Below are 25,000 nucleotides of genomic sequence, written 5' to 3' on the forward strand. Positions count from 1 at the left end.
TAAACTATTATTTTAATCTTTATCTTTATCACATTTACATATATTCTTTTTCTTTTATTAAATTATATTATATTAAATAACTTGTTAATATAAATAAGACGTATGCGTCAATAATAAATAATTAAAAAAAAAGAATAAATAAATAAATAAAAATAAATGTATGGGTCGTGAAAAATTTTCTCTGAGAATTTCGAAGATTTTTATTCGTTCACGTTGATTCATATTTTTTAAATTTCATTTTTTTTTTTAATTTTAATTTTTTTCTTTTTTATTTTCCTATTTAATGAAATATCTATAGCATATGTTAATTATCCTTATTAAAGAATATTATATCAAGGATGTAAATCAAACGCAAATTTAATATCAATGCGCTCTTTACACATATATATACATATATCTTGAACCATATTATATAATTAACAATCATAATCCGATATCAAATAGATATTAAACCTTTACTAATATTCTATGAAACATTATCATTTGTCTGTTTGTACATCTACAATCCATTATTCTTTAAAAAATCATAGATAAGGATTATCGTCGGACTATTATCGGATATTCTTTTTTTCTTCCTTTTTTCCTATCTTTCTTTCATTTTTTTCCTTTCTTTCTTTTAAAAATTTTCTATCATTTTGCTATCTATTTTATTGTAACAACTAAATACTTCAACACACGATTTATTGATTTTTGTATTTGATACTACTTTTTATTCACTTTTAGTTTGAAATACAAACCGTATAAAATTTCATTCCTATCAAAAAACATTGCATCGCATCGCATCGCTACGTAACATAACGTAACGTAACGTAATGTACCGTAACGTAATGCAACGCATCACATTATTTCATTACCAAAGGAAAACTCTATATTGAAAGATCTTAAGGGATATAAGAGAAATTAATGAGAAAAGGAGAAGAGGAAGAGGGTTAAGGTCAAAAATGATTGATGAAGCATGCCAAGAGTGCTATATCATAACGAGTTTTTTTAATCGTGATTGCATCCTTCGTAACAGAAATCGTAATTATTGGAACTGTGAATATTCGTTCGTTCGTTCCATCTTTTATCTTCTTCTTTTTCTTTTTTTTTATCTTCTTTTTTTTCTTTTTTTTTTTTAATTTCTTTATTTTCTTATAATAATTATGTATATACCAAAGATCGGCAAAGTTCGCAGGCATGCAAATGCACTGCCAATGAATTTTTTGAAAAATGATATAAAACGAACCAACAATGAATTGCACTTTTTAAAAGATCTATCGAATGTTATCTAAAATATTAAAAATTTGTGTGCGCTGATTATTATCGAATTGATATTATTGATTTTTATACTTTGATTATATCAAATCTTTTTTTATTTTGTTTGTTAAATAATTGCAACGGCTGGTATCGCATTAACTTTAACTTTTTTTTTTTTTCTTTTTTTTTTTTGAGTATACATAATTAAATTCGTTATTAGAATTTTGTATTAATATTCATTAAAAATAATTGAGATAAATTAAGTTTGACTTTTTTTCTTTTCTTTTTCTTTTTTTTTCTTTTTTTCTTTTTTCTTGTAAAAACATTATCGATCTTTGATACCACATATACATATATTATACTATAATAATATAATATCTCATTCAGTAATTGCGACAAATTGATTTTCTCGATTGGAATAACGATCGAATTTTCTTTCGTTTCTTCGTGTTATACTATTAAACGCCGCAAATTGTTTCCCAGTATTTTGACAGATTTTGGCTACGTCAAAATTAATATAACCAAATATCAGCATTTCCATCTGCAGATGAAATACATTATACCGTGTGAACAATGTGACGCGAATCAGAACTTCGTGTTAACTATAGTTTTCGTTTTTTTTTTTTTTTTCACACATAATATTAACGAAAAGCGCGAACTTTTCCCCGAATGGAATGTTTAATTTACGACGGTCGAAAACAATCGAAGAGTATAATTAACATTTTCAATTTTAATATAAACTGAATAGTAATGACATCCTTCCTGTTCCATTTTTGATAATGTCACGCGAATAAAAAATCAAAATCAGAAATGATCGATTGCCATAATTGTGTTGACTTCACACAGACGAACTTGACGATAGCATATATTCAAAGGAGTCATAGTTCACGAAAGCGTAATTCACGTCTCATGATTTATACGGCATATTATTATAAATTGTTGTTGTTATCTCAAACGAAACGCAAATGAAATGTTTCTCTTTCGAAGATAATAAATGATAATCGATGATCGAGTATATATAATTATCGAATAAATCGATAAATTTATTGTAAAATAAACGAACTTATGTTTTTATTTTTTATTTTTTTTTCTTATTTTTTCGAGTGAAGATATGACGTTCTCCTCGTAGAGTTTGTCCAGTAAGGAAAGAATTTTCTCTTTTTCTTTTTACTTTTTTTTTTTTTTTTTTCTTTTTGCGTGAATTCCTTTGACGTGTCCCCTTTCCTTTGACGATTTTCACGATTGTATCGATCTCATTAATGATCGCCCTCCTTTTCTTTTTTTTTTCTTTTTTCTTTTTTATCCTTTTGTAAATACTCTCTTTTTCCTGCTCCGTCTATGTTGCACGAATATGTTTTCTACCATTCGATGAACATAACAAATAGTACTAAAACGTATCCAACCCCTAGCGATCGTCAACAAAATTGTGACGGGAATATATGGGAGACGTTGATGAGATATCTTCTGTATAAAATGAAGAATAAAATGAAGGATTTTTTATTATTATTTTTATTATTATTATTTTCTCTCTCTCTCTCTCTCTCTCTCTCTTTCTGAATATTATACTGAATATACTGAAAAATATTATTCTTTTCTCGTTTTTTCTTGACATATATATGTATATATATAAATTAGAATAATTAAACGTTGTATAATAAACGTGTATTTTTCTTATATCAATGTTTCCTCTTTTTCACTTTCCTTTACTTTTTATTTTTATCTTTATTTTTTTTTTTTTCTCGAATCTTTCCCTTTTATAGCTACATACTAATATATTTATTTATTCCCATCCCTTCCTCTCTCTCTCTCTCTCTCTCTCTCTATCTATATATTTCATTTACCCTCTCATTCGTACCTTCATTATTCATCATCTTCGAAGAGAATTGAGAAGGGTACGTGAACGTACGAGCTCAAATGAGATTTAATTGTTAAACAGAAGAAAAGGAGACCTTCGATATCATTAATCTAACAAGTTCAGATGTAATTATGTTTTGAATAAATGATTTATAATTGAAGACTTCGAAGAGTCGCGTGGCATTTTTTTTTTTTTTTTTCTTTCTCCTCGCTCCTTTTTTCCCCTATTTTTCATTTTCTTTTTCTTTTTTAATTCTTTCTTTTTTGTGACTTTTCGATTTATGATATAAACCAATCAATGCGAGAGTAGTTTATGGATTATTTCCTAGATAGGAGAGTGGAAACTCGTGGGATTCGAAAATGCAGGAAACGGGAAGTGATTTGAGTGAAGTTAATTTTAAATCATATTGCTGTCAGCGAAAGAGAGAAAGAGAGAAAAAGAGATATAGATAGATAGATAGATAGATAGATAGATAGATAGATAGAGAGAGAGAGAGAGAGAGAGAGAGAGAGAGAGAGAGAGAGAGAAGGGGATAGAAATAGGGACAGAGAGAGTGTGAGAGTGAGAGTTCAGCAGTGATTGCTCTCTGACAACTTCTCTATTTTATTTCCGCAATACTCTTGAACCCTTTTTGAAAGAGAAAGTAGACTAATTTGAAAATCTAGTCTCTTTTTGTCTGTTTGTCCTTCTCTCTCTCTCTTTTCTTTGCCTTCCTCTCTCCTTCTTCTCTCTTCCTTTTCCTTCCGAGATTCGCAAAACTTTATTTTCTAAATCGTTTCTCCTGACGCTTTTGAAGATCTTATTGAGATTTTATATTTGATAAGACACTTTAAACGGTCTCTCTCTCTCTTTCTCTCTTTCTATCTTTTTCTTCTCTCCCCCCCACCCTCTACGTTTCTCTCACGAGATCCCATCATTGTATTATGTAGTATCATCCTCAAAATGAAATAGGTTTTTCTCAGGACAAAATGGGATTGTATAAAAGAGGAAAACTTGTCGATGGAAACTGTGTTTTATATGGTGAAAAAGAATTTCTTATTTTCTTTTTCTTTTTTCTTTTTTTTTTTATTCTCTTTCTTTTCTTTTGCTCTTATTTTTGAAAGAAATTGATTATATTATAGAGATATATATCGAGTTGGGCAATAATTGAACCTGTAACTGTCAGAGATTATTTTTTTCTATATATGTATGAATTACTTATGTATGTACGTGCATAAAATGTCAACAGTTTTTATGCATTTTTGCAACGACACGAAATATACTTTTGTATCCAAGTCTATCGATTTATTCATACACACACACATATATATATATATATATATAGAGAGAGAGAGAGAGAGAGATAATGTTTTATATTTAAATAAATAATATTAGTATTTTTAATAACATAGTATTGGATAGGAGAATAAATAAGAAAGAAAGGAACGTAGTGTGAATTATCAATTAAAAAAAGTTATTATTCAATGATCAATTCAATATTATTCATAGATAGAATACAATAAGTTATCGATTAAAAATATTCAAATGTTAAATATTTTTAGGAAAAAAAATTGTCTTGTATTTCTTAATAATTTATGATATAAAGGTTACGAGACTGACGACGATAAGATATAATAAGAAGGATCATCTAAAAGAAAGGGTGGATGGGTGGATTGGGAGGAGGGGGAGGCAGGAAAAAGAAAAGTTTTTTTTTTTTTCGAAGGCAGATCAACTTCTCGCCTCGAAGGAAAGTAAAAAAAAAAAAAAAAAGAATAGTCGAAGATCTACTTCTATGTAGTCGTTTTTTCTTAAAAATCGTTATTCGTATTATTGCTAATACGTTTTAATCTTTTCTTTCACGTTTAAACCCGTAAGAAAGAGAGAAAAAGAGAGAGAGAGAGAGAGAGAGAGAGAGAGAGAGAGAGAAAGAAATAGAGAGAAAGAGAAAAATGAGTGAAAGAGACAAATGAGAGAAAGAGAAAGAGAAAGAAAGAAATGGTATAGAAAAATTCCACTCGTCTTTCTTGTCTCTTTGAGAATAACTATGTACATATGTACTATTCACTACGATATAGTAAAGAACTTTACATATTTCATTTGCATGCGGTTAAACGTGGATGATTTTATCAGTCCAAGGAGAATACCTATGAGAAAGTAGTATCTACCTTGAGAAACTTTCAAGTTTCTAATATTATTTCTATGCACAACGATCGAGAGACTTTATGCGTTCTCTCGGTTCTTCTTCAAATTTTCAATCGATTCATTTCTCCTCTTTTTTCGAGTCGTGATAGTTCTATAGAAATTCAATGTATCCTATAAAAAGGATCTATTCGCGTGATCTTTGAAAACTAAAATTACGTACATATATAATGATTTTTGTTCCTCGATGAAAAAAAAAAAAAAAAAAAAAAAAAAAACCGGAAAGCAATTTGCAAAACTTTCATGAATCAATTTGCAAATTTTCTTTTGCGTGTTATTTTCGAAACGTTTTTTTTTCTTCGTTGCAAAATAGACCAAAAATTGCGTATATCAAAAATATATATATATATATATATATAGATACGCGACGTTAAAATTTTGTTGAAAAATTCATCGACATAATTACTTCCAAATAAAATTGAATTTGTTTTTTTTTCCCTCCCATAAAGTATACAATATTCTCTCGTCTAATATTTAAAAAAAAAAAGAAAAAAAAAAAGAAACTCATGATAAACATTATATCAAATATTTATATAGAAATAACCCATATAATTCTTCTTATCTAAGATACAATCTCGTATGTCGTCTAAGATAGTAAAAAGCTTTTAAAACATGGAAAAGAATACGAATATAAAGAAGAAAGTTAGTGAATATAAGAATTTATCATAACCTATTTGAAAGTTACGTCCTTGATAAAATTCTCTATGTTCTTTTCTCGATCAAAAAATAGAAAAAACATTTTTCTTTCTCTCTCTCTCTCTCTCTCTCTTTTTTCTCTTTCACTCTCTCTCTCTCTCTCTCTCTCTCTCTCTCTCTCTTTTATGCAAGTATAAAAGTTAACTAGCTAGGATCGTATAATATTATAGACTTTTTATTTAATGGAAAAGGAAGATATGATCAGATGCATTGGATGGTTAAATTCTTAGTTATGGTTGAAAAATTTTTCGAAACGTTTCCTCTTCGATATGGTAACTGAAACGATCACCGAGCCAAGGTCTTCTTTGGTTTATGTCGCTAAAAAACACGTGTCTCCTCTTGCTCATCTTTTTTTTGACTCAGAAAAGGGAGAAAGAGAGGGAAAGAGAGAGAGAGAGAGAGAGAGAGAGAGAGAGAGAGAGAGAAAATCTGCAGAGTTTTCTATTGGCCTTGCCTTACCTTCGTGAGTTCAAGGATTCAGGTGTATGTGAGGTGTTCTACCATGTTACTAGTTATTACAGGTAAAGAGAGGAAGAGAGGAGAATGGGTTTCTATAGGGGATACTGAAGAGTAATATGGGCCAGGGTCAAATTCTGTACGGGGTCGAATCGAGCTACGTCATTCCGAACCCGACAATCGTTGTTTCTTGCTTGACCTCCTTCGTTTTAAATATGTTGTTTCTAAACTCATATATATATATATATATATATATATATATGTATGTATGTATATGTATATATGTTTACGTATGCGTATGAAACGCGTGTATGAATTTACGATGACTTGATAGTATTTTATATGCCGAGTCATTTATAAAATATACGTACATTATTATTTATGATATGAATAATGAAATTTTTTTGTATATGTATGTATTTCATATACGGTAACATTGAGAATTTTTATGATTTTAATTAATAAGAATTTTTAATTATTCTCTTTTCTTCTTTCTTTCTTTTTTTTTTTTTTTTTTTTATCATCGATACATTATTATTCACGATATCGTTAACAAAATATTTATGTGCGTTATATGATGAAAATTATCATTATATGATTTCGAAGATTAGTAACAAAAAAAAAAAAAAAAAAAAAAAAAAATATTTTACTTTTGATCAAATTTATTTAAGACTCGACAACTTTCTTTTGTTATCTGAAATTTTTTCTTGAAAAAAGTAAAATTTCTAAAAATAATAATTTCTTTTTTTTACAATGATGTATATTCAACGAAATATTACATATATATTACATACATACTATACATGTATACGTATGTAGTATGTATATAAGGAAAATAAGTGTCTTGTTTGAAATTCTGATCGATTTTACATTTTTCCTAAGCGTCGATTAGATCTATAGCTATCATTCGCAACAAGGAAAACGTGATTCGCTTGATAGTACTGATACGACAAAGAACAATTTATAGCAACTATGTGCCCTGGATAATAGGTTTTCATCCGTTTTCCAATCGTAAGAAAATCCACGAAGATTTATATTATTCGTAAAACTGATTCCTCATTCCACATTTACAAAAGCGATTTAATCATCGATAATGAAAAATTAGCTTTCTATCTGAGACCACGATGTTCCTTCAATTTTTTTCCTTTCGATTTTTTTCTTTTGTTCTTTCTTACGATACTGAATTAATCGATATTAATTTTTTTTTTGAAGGTTTTTCCAATAGATTGGATATTATTACAGTAGAATAAATTAGTATATTAGAAAATATATAAATTATAAAAATAACATTGATTCTTTATGAACGTACACGTACTTGTTTGATTTTATTGAAGAAAAAATTAATTTCAATGGATTTAATTATAATATATATATATATATATATATATATATATATATATATATATATATATATAATTAAAATAAATATGCCATTAATATATCTATAGTTAGTTATATTAAAATGTGAAATTATTGATAATATTATTATTCAATTAAATAAATTGATTAGAATTACCTGTAAAGGTGTTACAATATCGTGATGATCTGGTCCCGAATATGGTGGATATAGTTGGGAGACACACATTATCGCCTCGTTACAAAATTTTAGGCCCATTACTTCCTCATCCTCTCTGCCATAACGAAAAGTCAATGTTATTTGACCGTAAACCTGAAAAAATAATTTTTAACTGTATTACAACCAAATGTGTTTGTATGTTTTATATACTCTAGTAAAGTTTATAGTTTATATAAGTTTTCCATTATATAATTTTTATATCATATATATTAATTGCAAGTATATAATTTATACTTAATAAGTATTTCATAATTATTATAAAAATTTTATAATTATATAATTATAATAAAGAAATATTGTACAATCTAAGTACTATTCCTTTTTTGTATCATAATAAATATAATTTTAGTATTTAAGAAAGATTAACTTTCAGATTCATAAAATAATATTATAATTATATTTTCATAATTATATTTATAATCCAATTTTTTTTTTGTAATAAAAGAAAAAAAAATATCTATATATATATGTATAAGTATATATTACAGTTATATTGCATAAGTTTCAAATTAGCTTAACTTTTTCAGATGAAAGTAATTAATTTTTTGTTCTAAAAAAAATGAAGTAAGACATATATATATATATATATATATATCTATGTTCGTGACTTTAAAGTGACTTAGTATCATAAAAGTTTAATCTAGGTTTCATACAGTGGTATTTGACAAAAGGAGTGAAAATGGTTCGTTTCATGAGAATAATTAATGATCGAGAAGTGTTGCCAGTAGTATAGGTCGCCTTTTAATCCAACGTAGAATTCAAATTTTCCCATTTGCAAACCTAACTCTGAACGTTCTCACGCCTGACACAGATGACTTCAATTTATCATGAATGAAACAGGCACACACATAGATTTTATCTCTTTCTCCCTCTCTCTTATTTACACACACACACACAGATATTTCTATTTCCTGAATTTTTTTGAATAATCGAATAAAGAATTGACAAGATTCAAACGAAAAGTTTAATTAACTTTAGTAGACTAATGTTCTATTAGAGAAAGGAAACTATTACGAAAATTGCTATACGAATGTCTTTCATGTTTTCTCGCTTTAAAGAGAGATGATTCGTTTCAATTTCATTATTTCTTCAAACGCATTACAAAAGGAGATGTGTTCATATATAATATATATATATATATAATATATATATATATATATATATATATATATATATATATGTATGTATGTATATATGAATATACAGATAAATATACAGAATAATTTACTTAATATTTTCTTTCAAAATTATAGTATTGGACGTATTTTATATCTTTTCGATTTTTTACTTTTTTTCTTTTCCTGTTAATAAGTCTAATTGTTTTGTAGTATTAAAAGAGAAATAAAAAAAAAAAAAAAAAAAAAAAAAAAGAAAAAGAAAAATAAGTAAATAAAAAAAGAAACAGTAAATTAATTAAAATTTCTTTAGATAATACATTATTCAATGCGAATACATACGTAAAAAATTATACAGAAATAACAAATTTTTTTCTGTATCATTTCTTTGTCATTTCTTAATCAAGAGAAAAAGTTATATATATATATATATATATATTTAAAGATAAATTTTTTTACATAAAAATTCAAATTATTACTTACCCTTTTTTGTTGAAGATATTCTGGGTCGACCAATAGAACACCTTGCAACTTGTCTATTTTCGCATCGTTAACGATAAGATCTCTACTGGCTAGGTAGAGAGTTAATTTGCTGTTTGGCGAGGACTTCTTGTAAACCCTAAGGATGAAAATAAAATAGAAAAGAAAAAAAAGAAAATAAGAAGGGAACGATGATAATCGTAGTTCCATTATTTCAATTTAAGCGCTACGACGCATCTAACATATTTTTCTTTTTCTTTCTTTCTTTCTTTTTCTTTTTCTTTTCTTTCCTTCCCTCCCACCTTTATGATACATAATAAATTCGTGCGAGTTCGTTTCTTTTTCGGATCGTTTAGAAACAAAAAAGAGAGAGAGAGAGAGAGAGAGAGAGAGAGAGAGAGAGAGAAAAAGAGAAAAAAGAGAGAAAAAAGATATCGCAATTAGACTCGTTTGTTCTCCTCGTGAGATTTTCACAGAGCTTCCCTATTTTCTTTTATTTCTTTCGATTTTAACGGTCAAAGCTTTTTAACGAAGCATTTTGAAAGAATAAGAGAGAGAGTGGGAGAGGGAGAGGGAGAGAGAACAAATCTCTCTTTTTTTTCTGAGAATTTCTTTTTAATTCTTCTCACGATATAAGCAATGTTCCGATGTCAAGCAGATTATTATTATTCATCATTGGAGGGATTAAAATCGTGGATTTTTCTTTTCAACTTAATAATACCGAAAACATGTAAAATTTCGTTTGTTAGTTCGTCGATTTCCATGAAAATTCTTTCGTTTCGTTTTAAAGTTATCGTTACGCTGATGTATAGTAATCCGATTATTATATGACGACATGTATCATTGTCAAACAACTCTAATGATATATATATATATATATATTTTTTTTGTTTCTTTTTTATAAAAAATTTCGATGGACGTTTTTACAATTACGTTCCATCATCTTGATTTTCAAGATATCACGAATAGAGCAATGTGACGATACGGATATGTTACCTACGTATGATGTTTGATTACGTTATCATCGTAAAAAATAAAGAAAGACAGTGAGAGAGAGAGAGAGAAAAAGAGATATATAGATAGATAGATTCGATAGATAGATAGATAGATAGATGGATAGAGAAAGAGAGAGAGAGATAATATAATTTTACGTTCTACCTGTGCTTCGTTTGAAACGCACGAGATTAAAATGTAATTATCGATACTTTCCCCAAAAAAGCACAGTTGGCTTGCTGATAACGATGAGAGGAATTAAATATACATACACGCGCACACGCGTGAATACACACACACACACACACACACGCACGCACGCACGCACACACACTTATACTTTATTTTCTTTTTTTCCTTTTTTTCATACTCATTTTTCTTTCTTTTTCTCTCAAGAAGAATCGCAATTTAATTTCACTTTATGATTATTTTTTGTACATAATTCATATGATAAATTTTGAATGAGACACAGTTTACCTTAAATGCAAAATGAGATAAGCTAAATATAGAGTGAGAAAGGAGGGACAACCTTTACGAAATCGTGGCTTACCAACGAGGTTTAATTAAACTCTTAACGAACTTTCTAACGGTATGGACTAACGAATTACTTTGACAATATAACTCTACTGCTTTTAAATTAGAAGCAACGATACCGTAGCATTGACACTTTCGTCATATCTTTTCTTTTTTTCTTTTTACATTCCTTTCTTCATTTTTCTCTCATCTCGTTGATTTCTTTAAAATTTTACGCAACTCAAAAATAAAAAGAGATAGATAGACAGGCAGAGAAAGAGAGAGAGAGAGAGAGAGAGAGAGAGAGAGAGAGAGAGAGAGAGAGAGAGAGAGAGAGAAATAAAGAAATTATTATGGAATTTATTATATAATTTTTGTAAACAAAAATTGCTAAAAAAAAATCATACATTTATATTAAATAAAATATTATATAATATGAATAAGATATAAGCCTACATATATAATATTTATAAATTTAATTAATATATTATATATTAATTAAATATATAATACATATTAATTTCATTAAAATATTATGTTCTATTAATCCAATATATCTACACATATACACACACATACACACTCATATAATTGTATAAATTTCTATAGATATAAATATCAATGTATATTTTTTTATAAGAATTATACGTACATATAGTGCGCGCGCGCGTGTGTATGTCTATGCGTGTGCGAATGTGTATTTGACAAATTATATAAATGATATTTTTTTGTTATTTTCTCGCACCATCTGCGCATCAAAAAGAAATTACTCGGTTTAGATTAACGAAGCTTATCGTTGATATAGAAAATATAACATATGTGAAAATATTCCGATAGGTCATTTTATATATATCTCTGTTACTAGTTTAAAATACATGCCTTTAGACTTTTATAACGTTCTATTTCTTTTTACGCTCTACATTATAATTACATTTGATCGTACCGTTTTCGATCGATTTAAAAAAGAATGGATAAAATAAAATGATGCTTGGAATAAAAAAAAAGATGGCAGGCCTGCGTAGTTCACAGTCCATTTGTGTTATTCCATTTTCCTGGTTTCTTTCTTTCTTTCTTTCTTTTTTTTTTCTCTCTCTAACTGACGCGTATCGATTGAAAAATAATAAATAAATAAATATATAAAAAAGAAATTTTTTTCTATCGGAATATCAAATATAATAGAAAATAGATGAGGCCAGAAGTTCTTAATTGATTTGAAAAATTGATTACTCTTTCTCGACACTTTTTAGACAAATTTTTTTGCTCAATCGAATCGTACATTACTAGTTTGTAATTTAACGATCTGAACGAAAAAAGAAATTATTTTAAATTGAAAGAATTTTCGACAAAGAGTTATTGGTTTTTAAAAATCATCTACAAACTTTTACTCCATCCTTTATTAAATCTATTATACAATATATCATGATAAAGTTATATACTTTAATTTTTAACTTATTATTTTCAATTATATACTATAGTCAATTAATTTATACCGAAATAAATATTTTAATAAACGATAAATACTATTATTATTGATTTTTATTTATAAAAATTATTGAATAAAACTTTTCGATAGAACGTAATATTCTTGAAATAAACGATTGAATTATATAAAATTATTATGCATGGAAAATGATTATTACAACGATAGTAATATATTCGTTTTATATAATAAATAAAAAGATATTGATTTAAAGGATTTTCTCACCTCTGACTGCTAAAAGTCGAACCGGAGACATCTGAACTCGATTCGAATCTGTTAAAAAGAAAACGAAAAAATGAATGTATTCTTTTCTTTTATAGATTTTAATTATCATTATTCTTTATCTGATTAAATCTTCACCAAATTGTATTTAATCTAACAAACGGTAATATCCTTCGATAGATCTGAAATAAACATAATCTCTCACGTTTCATTCAGTTATACGTGTCTCCTTCGGATGTTTCATGACAATTATCTTAATAGCACATAATATCATTTAATTAAACACGAAATGCTTGATCGTTAGAATGAATCGTTAGAATTTTTTATTATTTTTTTTTATGTTTTTTCATTTTTTTTTTTCAATAGGTCGATCATAAATATCTTATAATTAACATAATTGATTTATTATCGTTTTAATAAAAAATAATTGACAAAAGTATCAAGAACAATTTTTAAATACGTTTTATAATTAAAATTCATCATAATAAGATGAATTTTAGTTCGATTCGAATTAAGATTTTGTTTATAACATTTTTTGTTTTTTTTTTTTAATAACAAATCGTTAATTAATTGTTAAAAATACGTCGAAGAAAAATTTGATTCGAATCTTCGTGATATCACAATAGACATGGCTATTAATATGATGTAAAAAAAAATTGTTTCTTCCATATCGAAAAAAAAAACAAGCAATTTGTTTATATCAATTATTTATTAATTTATATAAATTTATAAATCAGTCGCAGTCTGAATTTTCTTTCCTTGCAAAATAAGATGAATTTAGTTCGTAAGAATTTGTTTATAACAAATTGTTTATAACAAATTGTTTATTAATTATTAACAATATGTTGCAAAGATAGAGAAAATTTTGCCCTTTAAAATGATATTTCATTCAAGTCTCTATGATTTTTAGTTTCGGAGATATTCCCATTTAAATAAAAGACGTTTACATTGACCTACTAACCCATATATATATATAATTTCATTCAGATTAGCTCGACCTTTACACACTGACCTATATAAATTCCGAGAATTTACAAGGTCTACTACTAGTACTACTACTTTTACTACGAACAGCTGTAGTATACGAATTATGAATGAAAACTTTCGAAGGCGATATCTTCGAAAAGAAAAATCGTAGAGACTTGAAACAAACGTCATTTTCAAGTATAATTTATTCTTTATTTATTTAAATAATGCAATAATATTGTTATAATAAAATCGATTTTGTTAATAATTTTCTTTTAATTGAATTTTTTGTCTTTTCTCTCGTAATAAATATTTAACTATAATGAAATCATTAAAATTTTTTATTGTAATCATGTAGATTTTATTTTGTTTATTTAAAAATAAAGAATAGTAGATCTATTAATAGTAATCAATGTACGAAATTGAATGATTGAAGATTCGTAAAATTTCTCTCTCATAATTTACTTATTACTAATCTTACTACATTTCAGTCAAATCTTTCTACGTACTTTTTTTTAATAATATTTAAATAAAAATATCTCTTAAAATAATAATTTTTTGACATTTGTTCTCTCTCTCTCTCTCTCTCTCTCTCTCTATTGTAGAATATTTATAAACAAAGTTCCTCCATGTTTCTAAAAAAATCGAAGATATTCAAGTAATCAAATTTATTGTCCCACCATGTATATATCCACACACACACACACACACACACACACACACACACACACACACACACACACACACACACACACACACACAGAGAGAGAGAGAGAGAGAGAGAGAGAGAGAGAGAGAGAGAGAGAGAGACAGAGAGAGAGACGCACGCACACACGCACGCACACCCACATGCACACACACATATTTTCTGTATGAAAATCATAAATATTTTTAATAAATTTTATATTAATTACATTTAAATTAAATATATATATATATATATATATATATATATATGATTATTATAATATTATATATAAAATATAAATATATATAAACGATTATTTTCTTTCATCCTATCAAACTTTAAATAGAATATTACTTTAATAAAAATCTATATCTTTCATATAAATGGAAAAACGTTCAGGCAAAAAAAGAAGAATTGGAAATCGGAGGATTAATGACTACATAAAAAAAAGATTATTCAATGATCAGCGAGACGGTTTTTATCGAGGTATGATGTCGTACTTGAAATACATCTTCAATATCGAAACAAAAAATAAAAATAAAAAATAATTGAAATAATCTATCTCTCTCTCTCTTTCCCTCTTTCTCGCTCTTCCTCTATTTCTATCTTTATCTCCACTTTTGTGATTTATTTTGATTCATAAGTCTATTCAATGCGATTTGTCATAATAAAATGACGACAGCGTTGGTTTACGAAAAATATGAGAAAACTTCGTAGGAAATTTCTTGAATGATGAAACTGTTATTATATATTATGGTATAGTTTATGTATAAGTACATACATATGTATATTTTTTTCTATACCATTTTATACATAACGTCTCATGCACGATATTATTATTAATGCCCTCAACGACAAATGCATCTGAATAATACATTTTATAAGTCCTGTAAGAAATTTTAAAAACGTTTTCAATATAAACGTTTTCAACGTAAGCGTTTCAATATTTGTATATATATATATATATATATATATATGTATCTGTATTTACGTATGCAATTTAAATAAAAATCTCTATTATATTATCTACGTGTGACAATAAATATGAATGGAAAAAAGGAAAGAAGACAAAAGGAAAAAAGGATACCTTTCACGTAAATCATATTTAAACAAAAAACACATTTCGTCATTGAATTCAACAATTCTAGAATTTAATTCGATTGATTACATTGGAATAATAATGTGATTGACGTTTAAATTGAACATTCTCTTATCTCTCCATTTTTACATCGTCGGAGAGGACAGAAAATAGAAAGAAGAAAAGAGGAGGAAATAAAAAAAAAAGAAAAAAAAAAGGAACAAAAAAAAACAGGGAAAAAAAAAGGAAGAAAGGAAAGACATTATTAGGTCGGGGGAAAAAAACTCGTTTAAAGAGGTACGACGAGAAACAACGTAGCTTGGATATAAAATCGAAGTCGCTCTCGTAACTTCTTAAGAAAAGAATATACCAGTTGTTATATATGAAAAGAAAGAAAGAGAGAGAGAGAGATAGATAGGGAGAGAGAGAGAGAGAGAGAGAGAGAGAGAGAGAGAGAGAGAGAAAGAGAGAGGGTGGGGGATAATAAAAAAAAGAAAAAAAAGGAAAGAAAGAAAGAAAGAAAAAGAAAATCGACAAAGATTCACCACCCTTAATACACCTACACCTGTGTTACACATATATTACTTCGATCGTAAATGTAGGAATACATAAATATGTAAAGTAGAAGACGAAGGGGAATATCAAATATGCATGTATATATACGTATGTATATACATATACACACACACACATATATATATATATATATATATATATATATGTTTGTATTATATCTTCCTATATATATGTTTATATTATATCTTCCTATTTCCTCGATACACACGCACACACACATACATGCATATGTGTGTATATATATATATATATGGTGATATATAAATATAAAGATTTAGGCGCGTCGTCTAACATGTAAACGTTATCTTACCCAACGGGGACATTTGATGAAAATTTCATTTTCCTCTTTCCTACCTTCTTATCATACGTTCAATGTCATCCACATAACGAGACTAATGAAATTCGTTGAAAATTTACGTTTCATTCGTATGAGAAAGAGTAGCTGTAATTTGATAATAATAACTAAAGGACGATCTAGCTTAATTGATGTCAGCATCGAACAACGAGTTTTAAATCTCTTATCTACCTTTAGATAAGACATTTCAACGAAAGAGAAAGAGAAAGAGAAAGAGAAAGAGAAAGAGAGAGAGAGATAAATAGATAGATAGATAGGGACAGAGAGAGAGAAAGAGAGAGAGAGAGAGAGAGAGAGAGAGAGAGAGAGAGAGAGATCGGTTCGATATAGAAAGCTGATTTCCGTCTGTTTATCTTGCGAATGACAGCTAACGTACAAATGTTCTTCCTTATCGTTGTAGTAGTGATAGGAGGAATAGTAATAGTAGTAGTAGTAGTTGTAATAGTAATAGTAATAGTATAGTAAGTAGTAGTATTTGTATTCGTGATGCTTCAAGCCCACTCATGGTATGTCACGATGATCGATTCTCACTCGCAAATATTATCCTTGAGTGCGTTCTTCCATCGTTTTCTGTCGATTTTAACTTCAACCGAATGTCTCGTCGTTCTCTTTCTTTCTGTCCTTCATTTTTTCCTTTTGTTCTGTTCTTTTTTTCTTTTTTTTTTTTTTTATTCTTTCCATTTTCTTCTCACTTCTTTTTTCTTTACGTCTTTATTTTCTTTCTTTTCTTTTTCTTTATCGTGTTCTCATTTTTTCTTTTTCTTTTTTTCTTTCTTTTCTTTTTTTTTTTTTTTTTTTTTTTTTTTTTAAAGAAAAAATCTTTCTCACGATCGTGTTATAACACATATCGAATAAAAATGTATTATACGACTTGAAAGGGTACCTTCTAACATATGACCTTTTATGAGATTTCTCTCTCTCTCTTTTTCTCTTTTTCTTTTTCTCTTTTTCTCTTTTTCTTTTTTTCACGTATACAGCACAAACGTGCGCACTTTTTTTTTTCTTCCAAACTCACTCATAAAATCTACATATGTGATAAAAATCGAAGCTATTTCTAACATTTACATATGAATTTCTTTGAATTACCTATCACCTATTAGTACGGTCGTTAGAATTCTTCAGGTGTTAATTAATTAGTCCTGTGTAATTAAAGCGACCTTCTCGGTCTGGCAGCTGCTTCAGGATTTAAGTTCGTGTGAACACGACGTCAATAGAACGATCCAATATTCTATTCTATTCTAGAGGGAGAGAGAGTGAGCAAGAAAAAGAGAGAGAGAGAGAGAGAAAGAGAAAATTTGTATATCAATTTTCTCGAAATGTTAAATTTTTTAACATACGTCTATACATGTATATATATACGTATATAAACAATACCTATATGTATGTTTGGTAAAATACATGGTTGAATATCGTGTCTTTTGGACAAAGCAGTTCAAAGGTGGTCGAAGGTCATCCATCAAACGTATCAGTAAGAGAGACGAGCACATCGATTTACCCAAATTGAACAATCAGCTTCCCCCCCCCCTCTCTTTCTCTTTCCCCCTCTCCCTTTAACTCTTGGCAAATGATGACCTTTAGCGAGACTCTCATTTCTATCCCATGTCTGTATATAAGATTTGAGAGTTTCCAGACTTACTAGTGGTATGACTTAATCAACCTTATTTATTCACACACACACACTCTCTCTCTCTCTCTCTCTCTCTCTCTCTCTCTCTCTCTCTTTCTCTCTCTCTCTTACACATGGATTGATTTTGATCATAACAATATTATTAATATACTTTAATCCATTAATACCAGTAGATATCGTTAAAATCTTTTAACTTGTTAAGTAAATTTTTGAGTTAAAAAAAAAAAAGAAAAAAGAAAAAAAAATAATAATCGACAGAGATTGTGGTAATTTTATCATTTTTCCTTTTATTTTTCCTTTTTTTTTCCTTTTTCCTTCTTCGAACGAGTTCATGATAAAAAATAAATATCGTTCCTGTTGCATAAATAAATGTTATTGAGTAGCATTAATTTTGCAATCGCAAATGCATTTAAAGAGTGCAGTATTATTTTTATATACATATTATAAAATGTTACCACCTATACGTTATTTTTACTTCGTTTATTAAATATATGCAATGGTAAAGGTTTTTAATTAAAAATATAATAACGTATCGATTAATCCGATTGTATAATATTGTTATTATCGTTATATTCATTATTCTTTCTTAATATATATATATATATATATATATATATATATATATATATATATATTCAAGTAATTTTATTTATTATTTTTCCCCAAAGTAAAGTTTTCTCACAAGTAATCAACTACACTTTAATTAGTCGAGTTAATTAAGTATCTTATGTGTACATATGATTAACGAAAGTAATGTAAGGAATAGAGGGAGAGAGAGAGAGAGAGAGAGAGAGAGAAAACATATTAAATACATAGCATACTTACATATGTATAAGCCCTTTCTCTCTCTCTCTCTCTCTCTCTCTCTCTCTCTCTCTCTTTGTCTGTCTCAATTTCTCTGCAAATTCTCGAGTTACCTTCGAGAAATATTACGGTTAATTAAATAGAAAATTAATGTTATCTCGTATCCCTTTCTCTAAAGATCCAGATTTTCCGGTATTACCTTGTAAATTGAAAATTTAAGAATTTTCTCCAAGAATTCTTAACGTCGATAGATATTGCAAGATAAGTTAGAAAATACATTCGAAAGCGATCTCTCTGATCAATGTTGGTAGGAGGAAAATAAAAAACAGAACGAAAAGAAGAGAAAGGATAAATAAATAATACGAAATTGGCATATCTGATAATCAAGAAGTGTATTTATGTATGTATATGTAAGTATAAGATTAGAATATTGGATAATCTCATCTGTCGTCTCGATCGACTCTCTTTGCTTCTTACCAAATGGTTTTCGTCGAAATTTCTTATGAAACTTTGACGTAGATATTACCAATCGAGAAAATGGCTTTACTCGATCTTGTTACATTGATCTTAAAAGGACGATAAGAAGGTACTATTTCTTCTCGAGAAATTCGTTCTCTTGTAATCTTCTTTTATGTGATCTTCTTATCACTATACTCCTTTATATGATATTGTATGTGATGGATTTAACACATATAATTTCTTTTTTTTTTTTTTTTCTTTTTTAATTTTTGATTAAAATATATCATTGGAAAGATTAAGAGAAAAGGGAAAAAAAAAACATAATAATTTTCTCCTCGATATACTTGATAAAAAGTTTTTATCAAATTCAACGATTTTCAAAGTTTTTATTAATTTGCGAAACAATTCCTTTTTTTTTTTTTTTTTAAATTTGATATACATAATTCTAAACTAAAGGAACAAAAGATATTATGTAATTTAAAAGATCTATTATTCCTTTTTGAAATCATTTATGCGATTGATTTTTATTTAAAATTACTAGAACTAAAAGACTTCCTTGTGAAACTGTATAAGCCTGAAAATTTGAAAATATGACAAAGTATATGTATACATTTGACTAATTTAATATATATATATATTACTATGTAAAATGACAATTCGAATGAGTAAATACATTTATCAATAACAGCGAATATCAAATAGCATAGAAACAAATAACCGATCAATTGATTGATTAGCTTTAAACAGTCAATTTATTATAGATTATATTAAAACCAGAACAAATTTATTATTAATTTATACGTTCTTAATTAAATCGTTCAATAATATTAAAAATTTAAAAACTTTCTATTTTCTCAATTGTTCTTCCATTTTAAATAAATTTCTTTTTCTTCTTCTTGTTCTTCTTCGTCTTAGTCTTATGTTTCTTTCAATGAAAACGATTAAAGAGATACCGGACTAACTATTTTCATCGGCACCTCAGCTCTTTATTTTCGAAACGGAGATTCCCAACTCCTACGTAATATTTTACCAATGATCTTACGTAACGAAGAAAAATACAAGTAGGTATCTTGATACTGACCAAGGAGAGAAGAAATATTATTCTCGTCTCATTTCGTAAGAAATTTTACGCGTTATTGAAGTTTCCAAAGGGAAAGAAAGATAGAAAGAAACAAAGAAAGAGAGAGGGAGAGAGAGAGAGAGAGAGAGAACAAATAGATGATTAAATAAGAAAAAGAATAGAATATATATATATATATATATATATATATATATATATATATATATAATAAAAGAAAGAGAAAAAATAGAAAAAAAAGAAAGAGAGAAAGGATCGATAAAGAGTAACGAGATAGCAGTGATATTTTTTATGACGATTTCCGATTACATTGCCACTCTTCTCTCTCATTCATTTTCTCTCTCTCTCTCTCTCTCCCCCCTCTAGCCCGTTTCCTTTTTTTCCCCTCTTTCAATACCGTTTGCTTTAACGTTCCATGATAAATTGCACTCGACAAAAATGGCTACGATTACTATTACTACTACTACTACTACTACTACTACTACTACTACTACTACTACTGCTATTACTACTAAGCTCGTAAATTGTTCGACGAAAAGACAGGGATAGAAAGAAAAAAAAAAGAGAAAATAGAAAAAGAAAGCGAGAGAGAGAGAGAGAGAGAGAAAAGGGGACAGAAAGAGGGAGAGAGAGAGAGAGAGAAGAAGAACATTTTCAATACGAATCATTCCCCATCGTGATACCCATTCTTTTAGATTTTATCTGTGAATTAAGAGAGAGAGAGGGAGAGAGAAAGTGAAAAAAGGAAAAAAGAAATAAAAAGATAAAAAGATAAAAGAAAAAGAAAAGATTGACAATCGAGCTTACCTATCAACCTGCTGTATATCCGTCGTCATAGTCGTTGTCGTTATCGTCGTTGTCATTGAAAAATTTTGCGAATGAGATTGTTGTTGTTGTTGTTGCTCTCTGTGTATTCTTTGTTCTTGTTTCTCACATGTTGCAACGAATATCTCATCCTCCTGGCGGAACTCCGACGTTTCACGTTTCTTCTGCATTTGACAGCGTTTCTCTTTGATCTCAGTCGTTTTGAGTTCAGTCTACCAATAAAAACCATAGAAAATTAATGATATAAGAGTGAACGTACGAATAATATTTATATGTATGTATGTACGAATTGTATATCGTTCTTATTGTTGTCGTTCTTGTTGTTATTGTTGTTATTATTATTATTATTATTATTATTATTATTATTATTATTATTATTATTATTATTATTATTATTATTATTATTATTATTATTATTATTATTATTATTGTTATTATTATTGTTATAGTTATTTTTCAAAACGTTATTTACATTTTAATTCTCCATGAAAATTCAATTAAAAAAGTAATATCGAATTTTTATTCCAAATTATTTCTTCTTTCTTTCCCTCCCCCCCCCTCTCTTTCTCTCTCTTCCTTTTAACTGTAGATTTTGTTTTAATTAAAATTTGATTCGACTGATTTTAATTAAAATAAAATATTTGTGAATTATATGTTGAAAGTAGGTATAGACAAAGTATAGATTTTTATCGTTAGATCACAAGATGATTTACCATCTATATTCCCTATGTTATGTTCCGATAAAGACTAACTCGTTAAAAGAAAATAAAAGAAAATAACTGAATATAAATAATGTTTTTCATAGAAATAGTAAAAACATTGAAATCACTAACGTGAGACAATTTATGTTTCACTTTCTACGAAATATTTTCATAATAGATCATTTCCATGATAGATCAAGGTTTTTGTATTAAATTGAAGAAGATAAAAGTAATAAGCTTACGCCAAATTTGTACAAAAAATATAAATAAGAAATATTGAAAACAGATATTTCTTATGTCCTCTTAATAAAAAATTTTAATCCTTGTAACAATCTACTCAATAGATATTTATTTCAATATTTTCCAATAGATAATCCCTATAAAATAAATTAATGTACGTTATCTCATTAAATTCAAAAAAATAAAGATAATAAAATTGCTCCGCGTAAGAAAAAAAAAAAAAGAGAGAGAGAATAAAAAGAGAAAAAAAAAGAAAAAGAAGGAAAGAGAGAAAATAAGTTAAATAAAAAATCCTTGAAAAACAAGCTCGTCCATGAGATCTAAATCCTTCTTTCTAACTTTATTTTAAAAGCGGACTTCGTTGTTACGAGTAAAGTTTAAAACAGAAAAAAAAGAAGTAAAAGAAAAGAAGAGAAAAAAAAAAAATATATATATATATATACATATATATATATATATATACGCATGACATTTTCACAAGATATAAGTTTCTTTTATCTTCTTTTTTCTTTTCTTTCTTAACAAAAAAAAAAAAAATATCTAACAATACTATTATAGAATTATTTATGAAAAAATATATATCAGACATGTATATACAATAGATTGGAATAATGTCGTACCTTAGTTGAATGTAATTGGACGTCCACGTTATGGGGAACTTCGCCAATTTCCATTTGTACTCGACAGTTCCCGTTCTCAGCCATTTTCTCACTTCTTGGTCCACTTTGAATCACGGAAGTTCGATTAGAGAACGAGAGGAGGATAAAGAAATAGACTGAGAGACACAGACACACACACACACACAAACACACAGAGAGAGAGAGAGAGAGAGAGAGAGAGAGAGAGAGAGAGAGAGCACTTAACTTTTCTCCTCTTCGTGATTTCTCTTTCGTAGACGAAAAAGAAAAAAAAAAGAAAAAAAAAAGAAGAAAATAGAAAAAAAAACACTCCAACTTCTTTACTTTTTCTTTTTATTATTTCTTTCTTTCTCTTTCTTTTTTTTTTTTTTTTCTTTCGATTCTCAACTTCGATCACTACCGAGAAATTTTCACGAGTCACTGAAATCTATAACGATCATAATATCCCTAATTTTTTCTTCGCATCATCTTGTTCGATCAATGCTTTTACTATTCCACTTAGGTTCTTCTACTTTTACTACTGCTACTACTATTACTACTATTACTATTACTATTAATACTGCTAAACTTTCAAAGATGTTCATAAATTGTTCGAAGATAATTTTATAAGATTATGTAGAGATTCATATGAGATATAACATGAGATAAGAACTTTCGAAAATTCCGATTGGCCATTTATAACATTTCTTGATTCTTCGATGAAGTTCTTCGACGATGAACTTTTAGTCATTTATTATTTGAAAGAAATAACTGCGATACTTGACCAAATGTATCTTTTCAATTTTAACGTCGACTACGAATTTATCTATACGAGCCAATAGTTTTTTATTTATTAGACATTTACAATGTTATTAAATGATAAGAAATGAGAAAAATTAATGAGGAAGCTTAACGATCGTAAAATTATTATTATAAGGGAGATAAAGATGAGATGATATAGATAGAGATTAATATATTTGCGTTATCTCTAATTTCTTTGTTTTTCGTCATGAGATTTTTTTTTTTATTATTATTATTATTATTATTAACGATGATCTACGTTTTCCTCTCATTAAAATTCTTTTTTTTTACTTTTCTATCAACATTACATATTTTTTTTTTTTTTTTTGAATGACTATTTGAATCACTCTCGAAATGATTCCTATTATGAATGGATTTCAAATGTTTACGATAAAAAATGAAATCGATCCTAAAATTTCTTATCGTCATATTTGATAATTATATATTAACAAAAAAAAATTATATATATATATATATATATATATATATATTATTTTATTGTATTTATTATATCATATATATATATATATATATGTATATTATCTTAACGTGAAATGATCATTTCATGAATGAATTTATCTTTATAAAGAAACTGAAATTATTTTTCAAGTCTTATCTCGTTATTTAATAATTAATAAAAAATATACATACATATTTATATATAATATTTATATATAAATATATATGTATATACTTGATTAAAACTCTAAGCTAATTCTAGAAATGATTCTTTTACGAATAAATTTCATACGCTATCTTGATATTTTAATAATCGAATTAAAAAGAAAAAAGAGAAAAGGAAAAAAAGTCCGTTTGAAATTTCTAATAATTTTTTGCTTTCGATAAATCGATGTTTGCAAGCTGTAGTCTGGAAGTAATTTCTTTCTAACGATGATAAAAAAAGAAAGAAAAAACGAAAGATAGAAAGAAAAAAAACTTTCCTCGTTGTTGAATTATTTCTTCTTTTTACTTCTTTTCTCTCTCTCTCTCTCTCTCTCTCCTTTTTTTTCTTTTTCTCTTACTTCTCACCACATTCAATTCTTTCTTCTGGAATATCGATTTTTAATCCTTTTACTTAGACGTATACATTTAGAAAATGTATAGTAAAAGAACTTGGAAACTTGAAACAATATGGACTTTGTTGGTGAAAATCAGTCTGGTGACGCACGAAAAAAAAGATAGAAAAAAGTCATGAGTGTCTGGAGACACATATATTTTACTTTTTTCAAACTTTATCCTTCTTTCATCTTCCTTCTTATTACAGTATTAACATTTTTCGAACTTTCAAAAGTTGAAATGTATTAAATAAATTTTTTAAAAAAAAAGTGCAATAAAAAGTATCGAGAGATACAATTTGAAGAAAGGAAAAAAGTCAATGAAAAAAG

At 27.3% G+C, this 25,000-nt stretch overlaps 2 protein-coding genes across 5 annotated transcripts in view; one reads left to right on the forward strand and one right to left on the reverse strand.

Annotated features, from left to right (window-relative positions):
* The window catches only part of LOC124429683 (14 kDa phosphohistidine phosphatase-like), a 50,286-nt gene that overhangs the window by 9,482 nt on the left and 15,804 nt on the right, over window positions 1–25,000 (forward strand). The gene's annotated exons all lie outside the window — the stretch shown is intronic.
* Window positions 1–25,000, reverse strand: part of LOC124429680 (phosrestin-2-like) — a 39,768-nt gene that overhangs the window by 8,468 nt on the left and 6,300 nt on the right. For 2 of the 4 annotated variants that reach the window (XR_006943510.1, XM_046975263.1), the window contains exons 2-6: window positions 22,818–22,920; window positions 21,239–21,468; window positions 12,804–12,851; window positions 9,596–9,731; window positions 7,938–8,090 (exon numbers count right to left, since the gene is read on the reverse strand). Coding sequence is in view for 3 of the 4 variants with exons in the window: in XM_046975263.1 (XP_046831219.1) it covers window positions 7,938–8,090; window positions 9,596–9,731; window positions 12,804–12,851; window positions 21,239–21,468; window positions 22,818–22,901 (651 nt within the window). In the remaining variant the exon portion in view is untranslated. Of the gene's footprint in view, window positions 1–7,937; window positions 8,091–9,595; window positions 9,732–12,803; window positions 12,852–21,238; window positions 21,469–22,817; window positions 22,921–24,637; window positions 24,839–25,000 lie in introns of those variants that run through there. The other 2 variants (XM_046975264.1, XM_046975265.1) reach the window with 2 other exon arrangements.

Source organism: Vespa crabro, chromosome 15, assembly GCF_910589235.1.
Source record: "Vespa crabro chromosome 15, iyVesCrab1.2, whole genome shotgun sequence".
Lineage (NCBI taxonomy): Eukaryota > Metazoa > Arthropoda > Insecta > Hymenoptera > Vespidae > Vespa > Vespa crabro.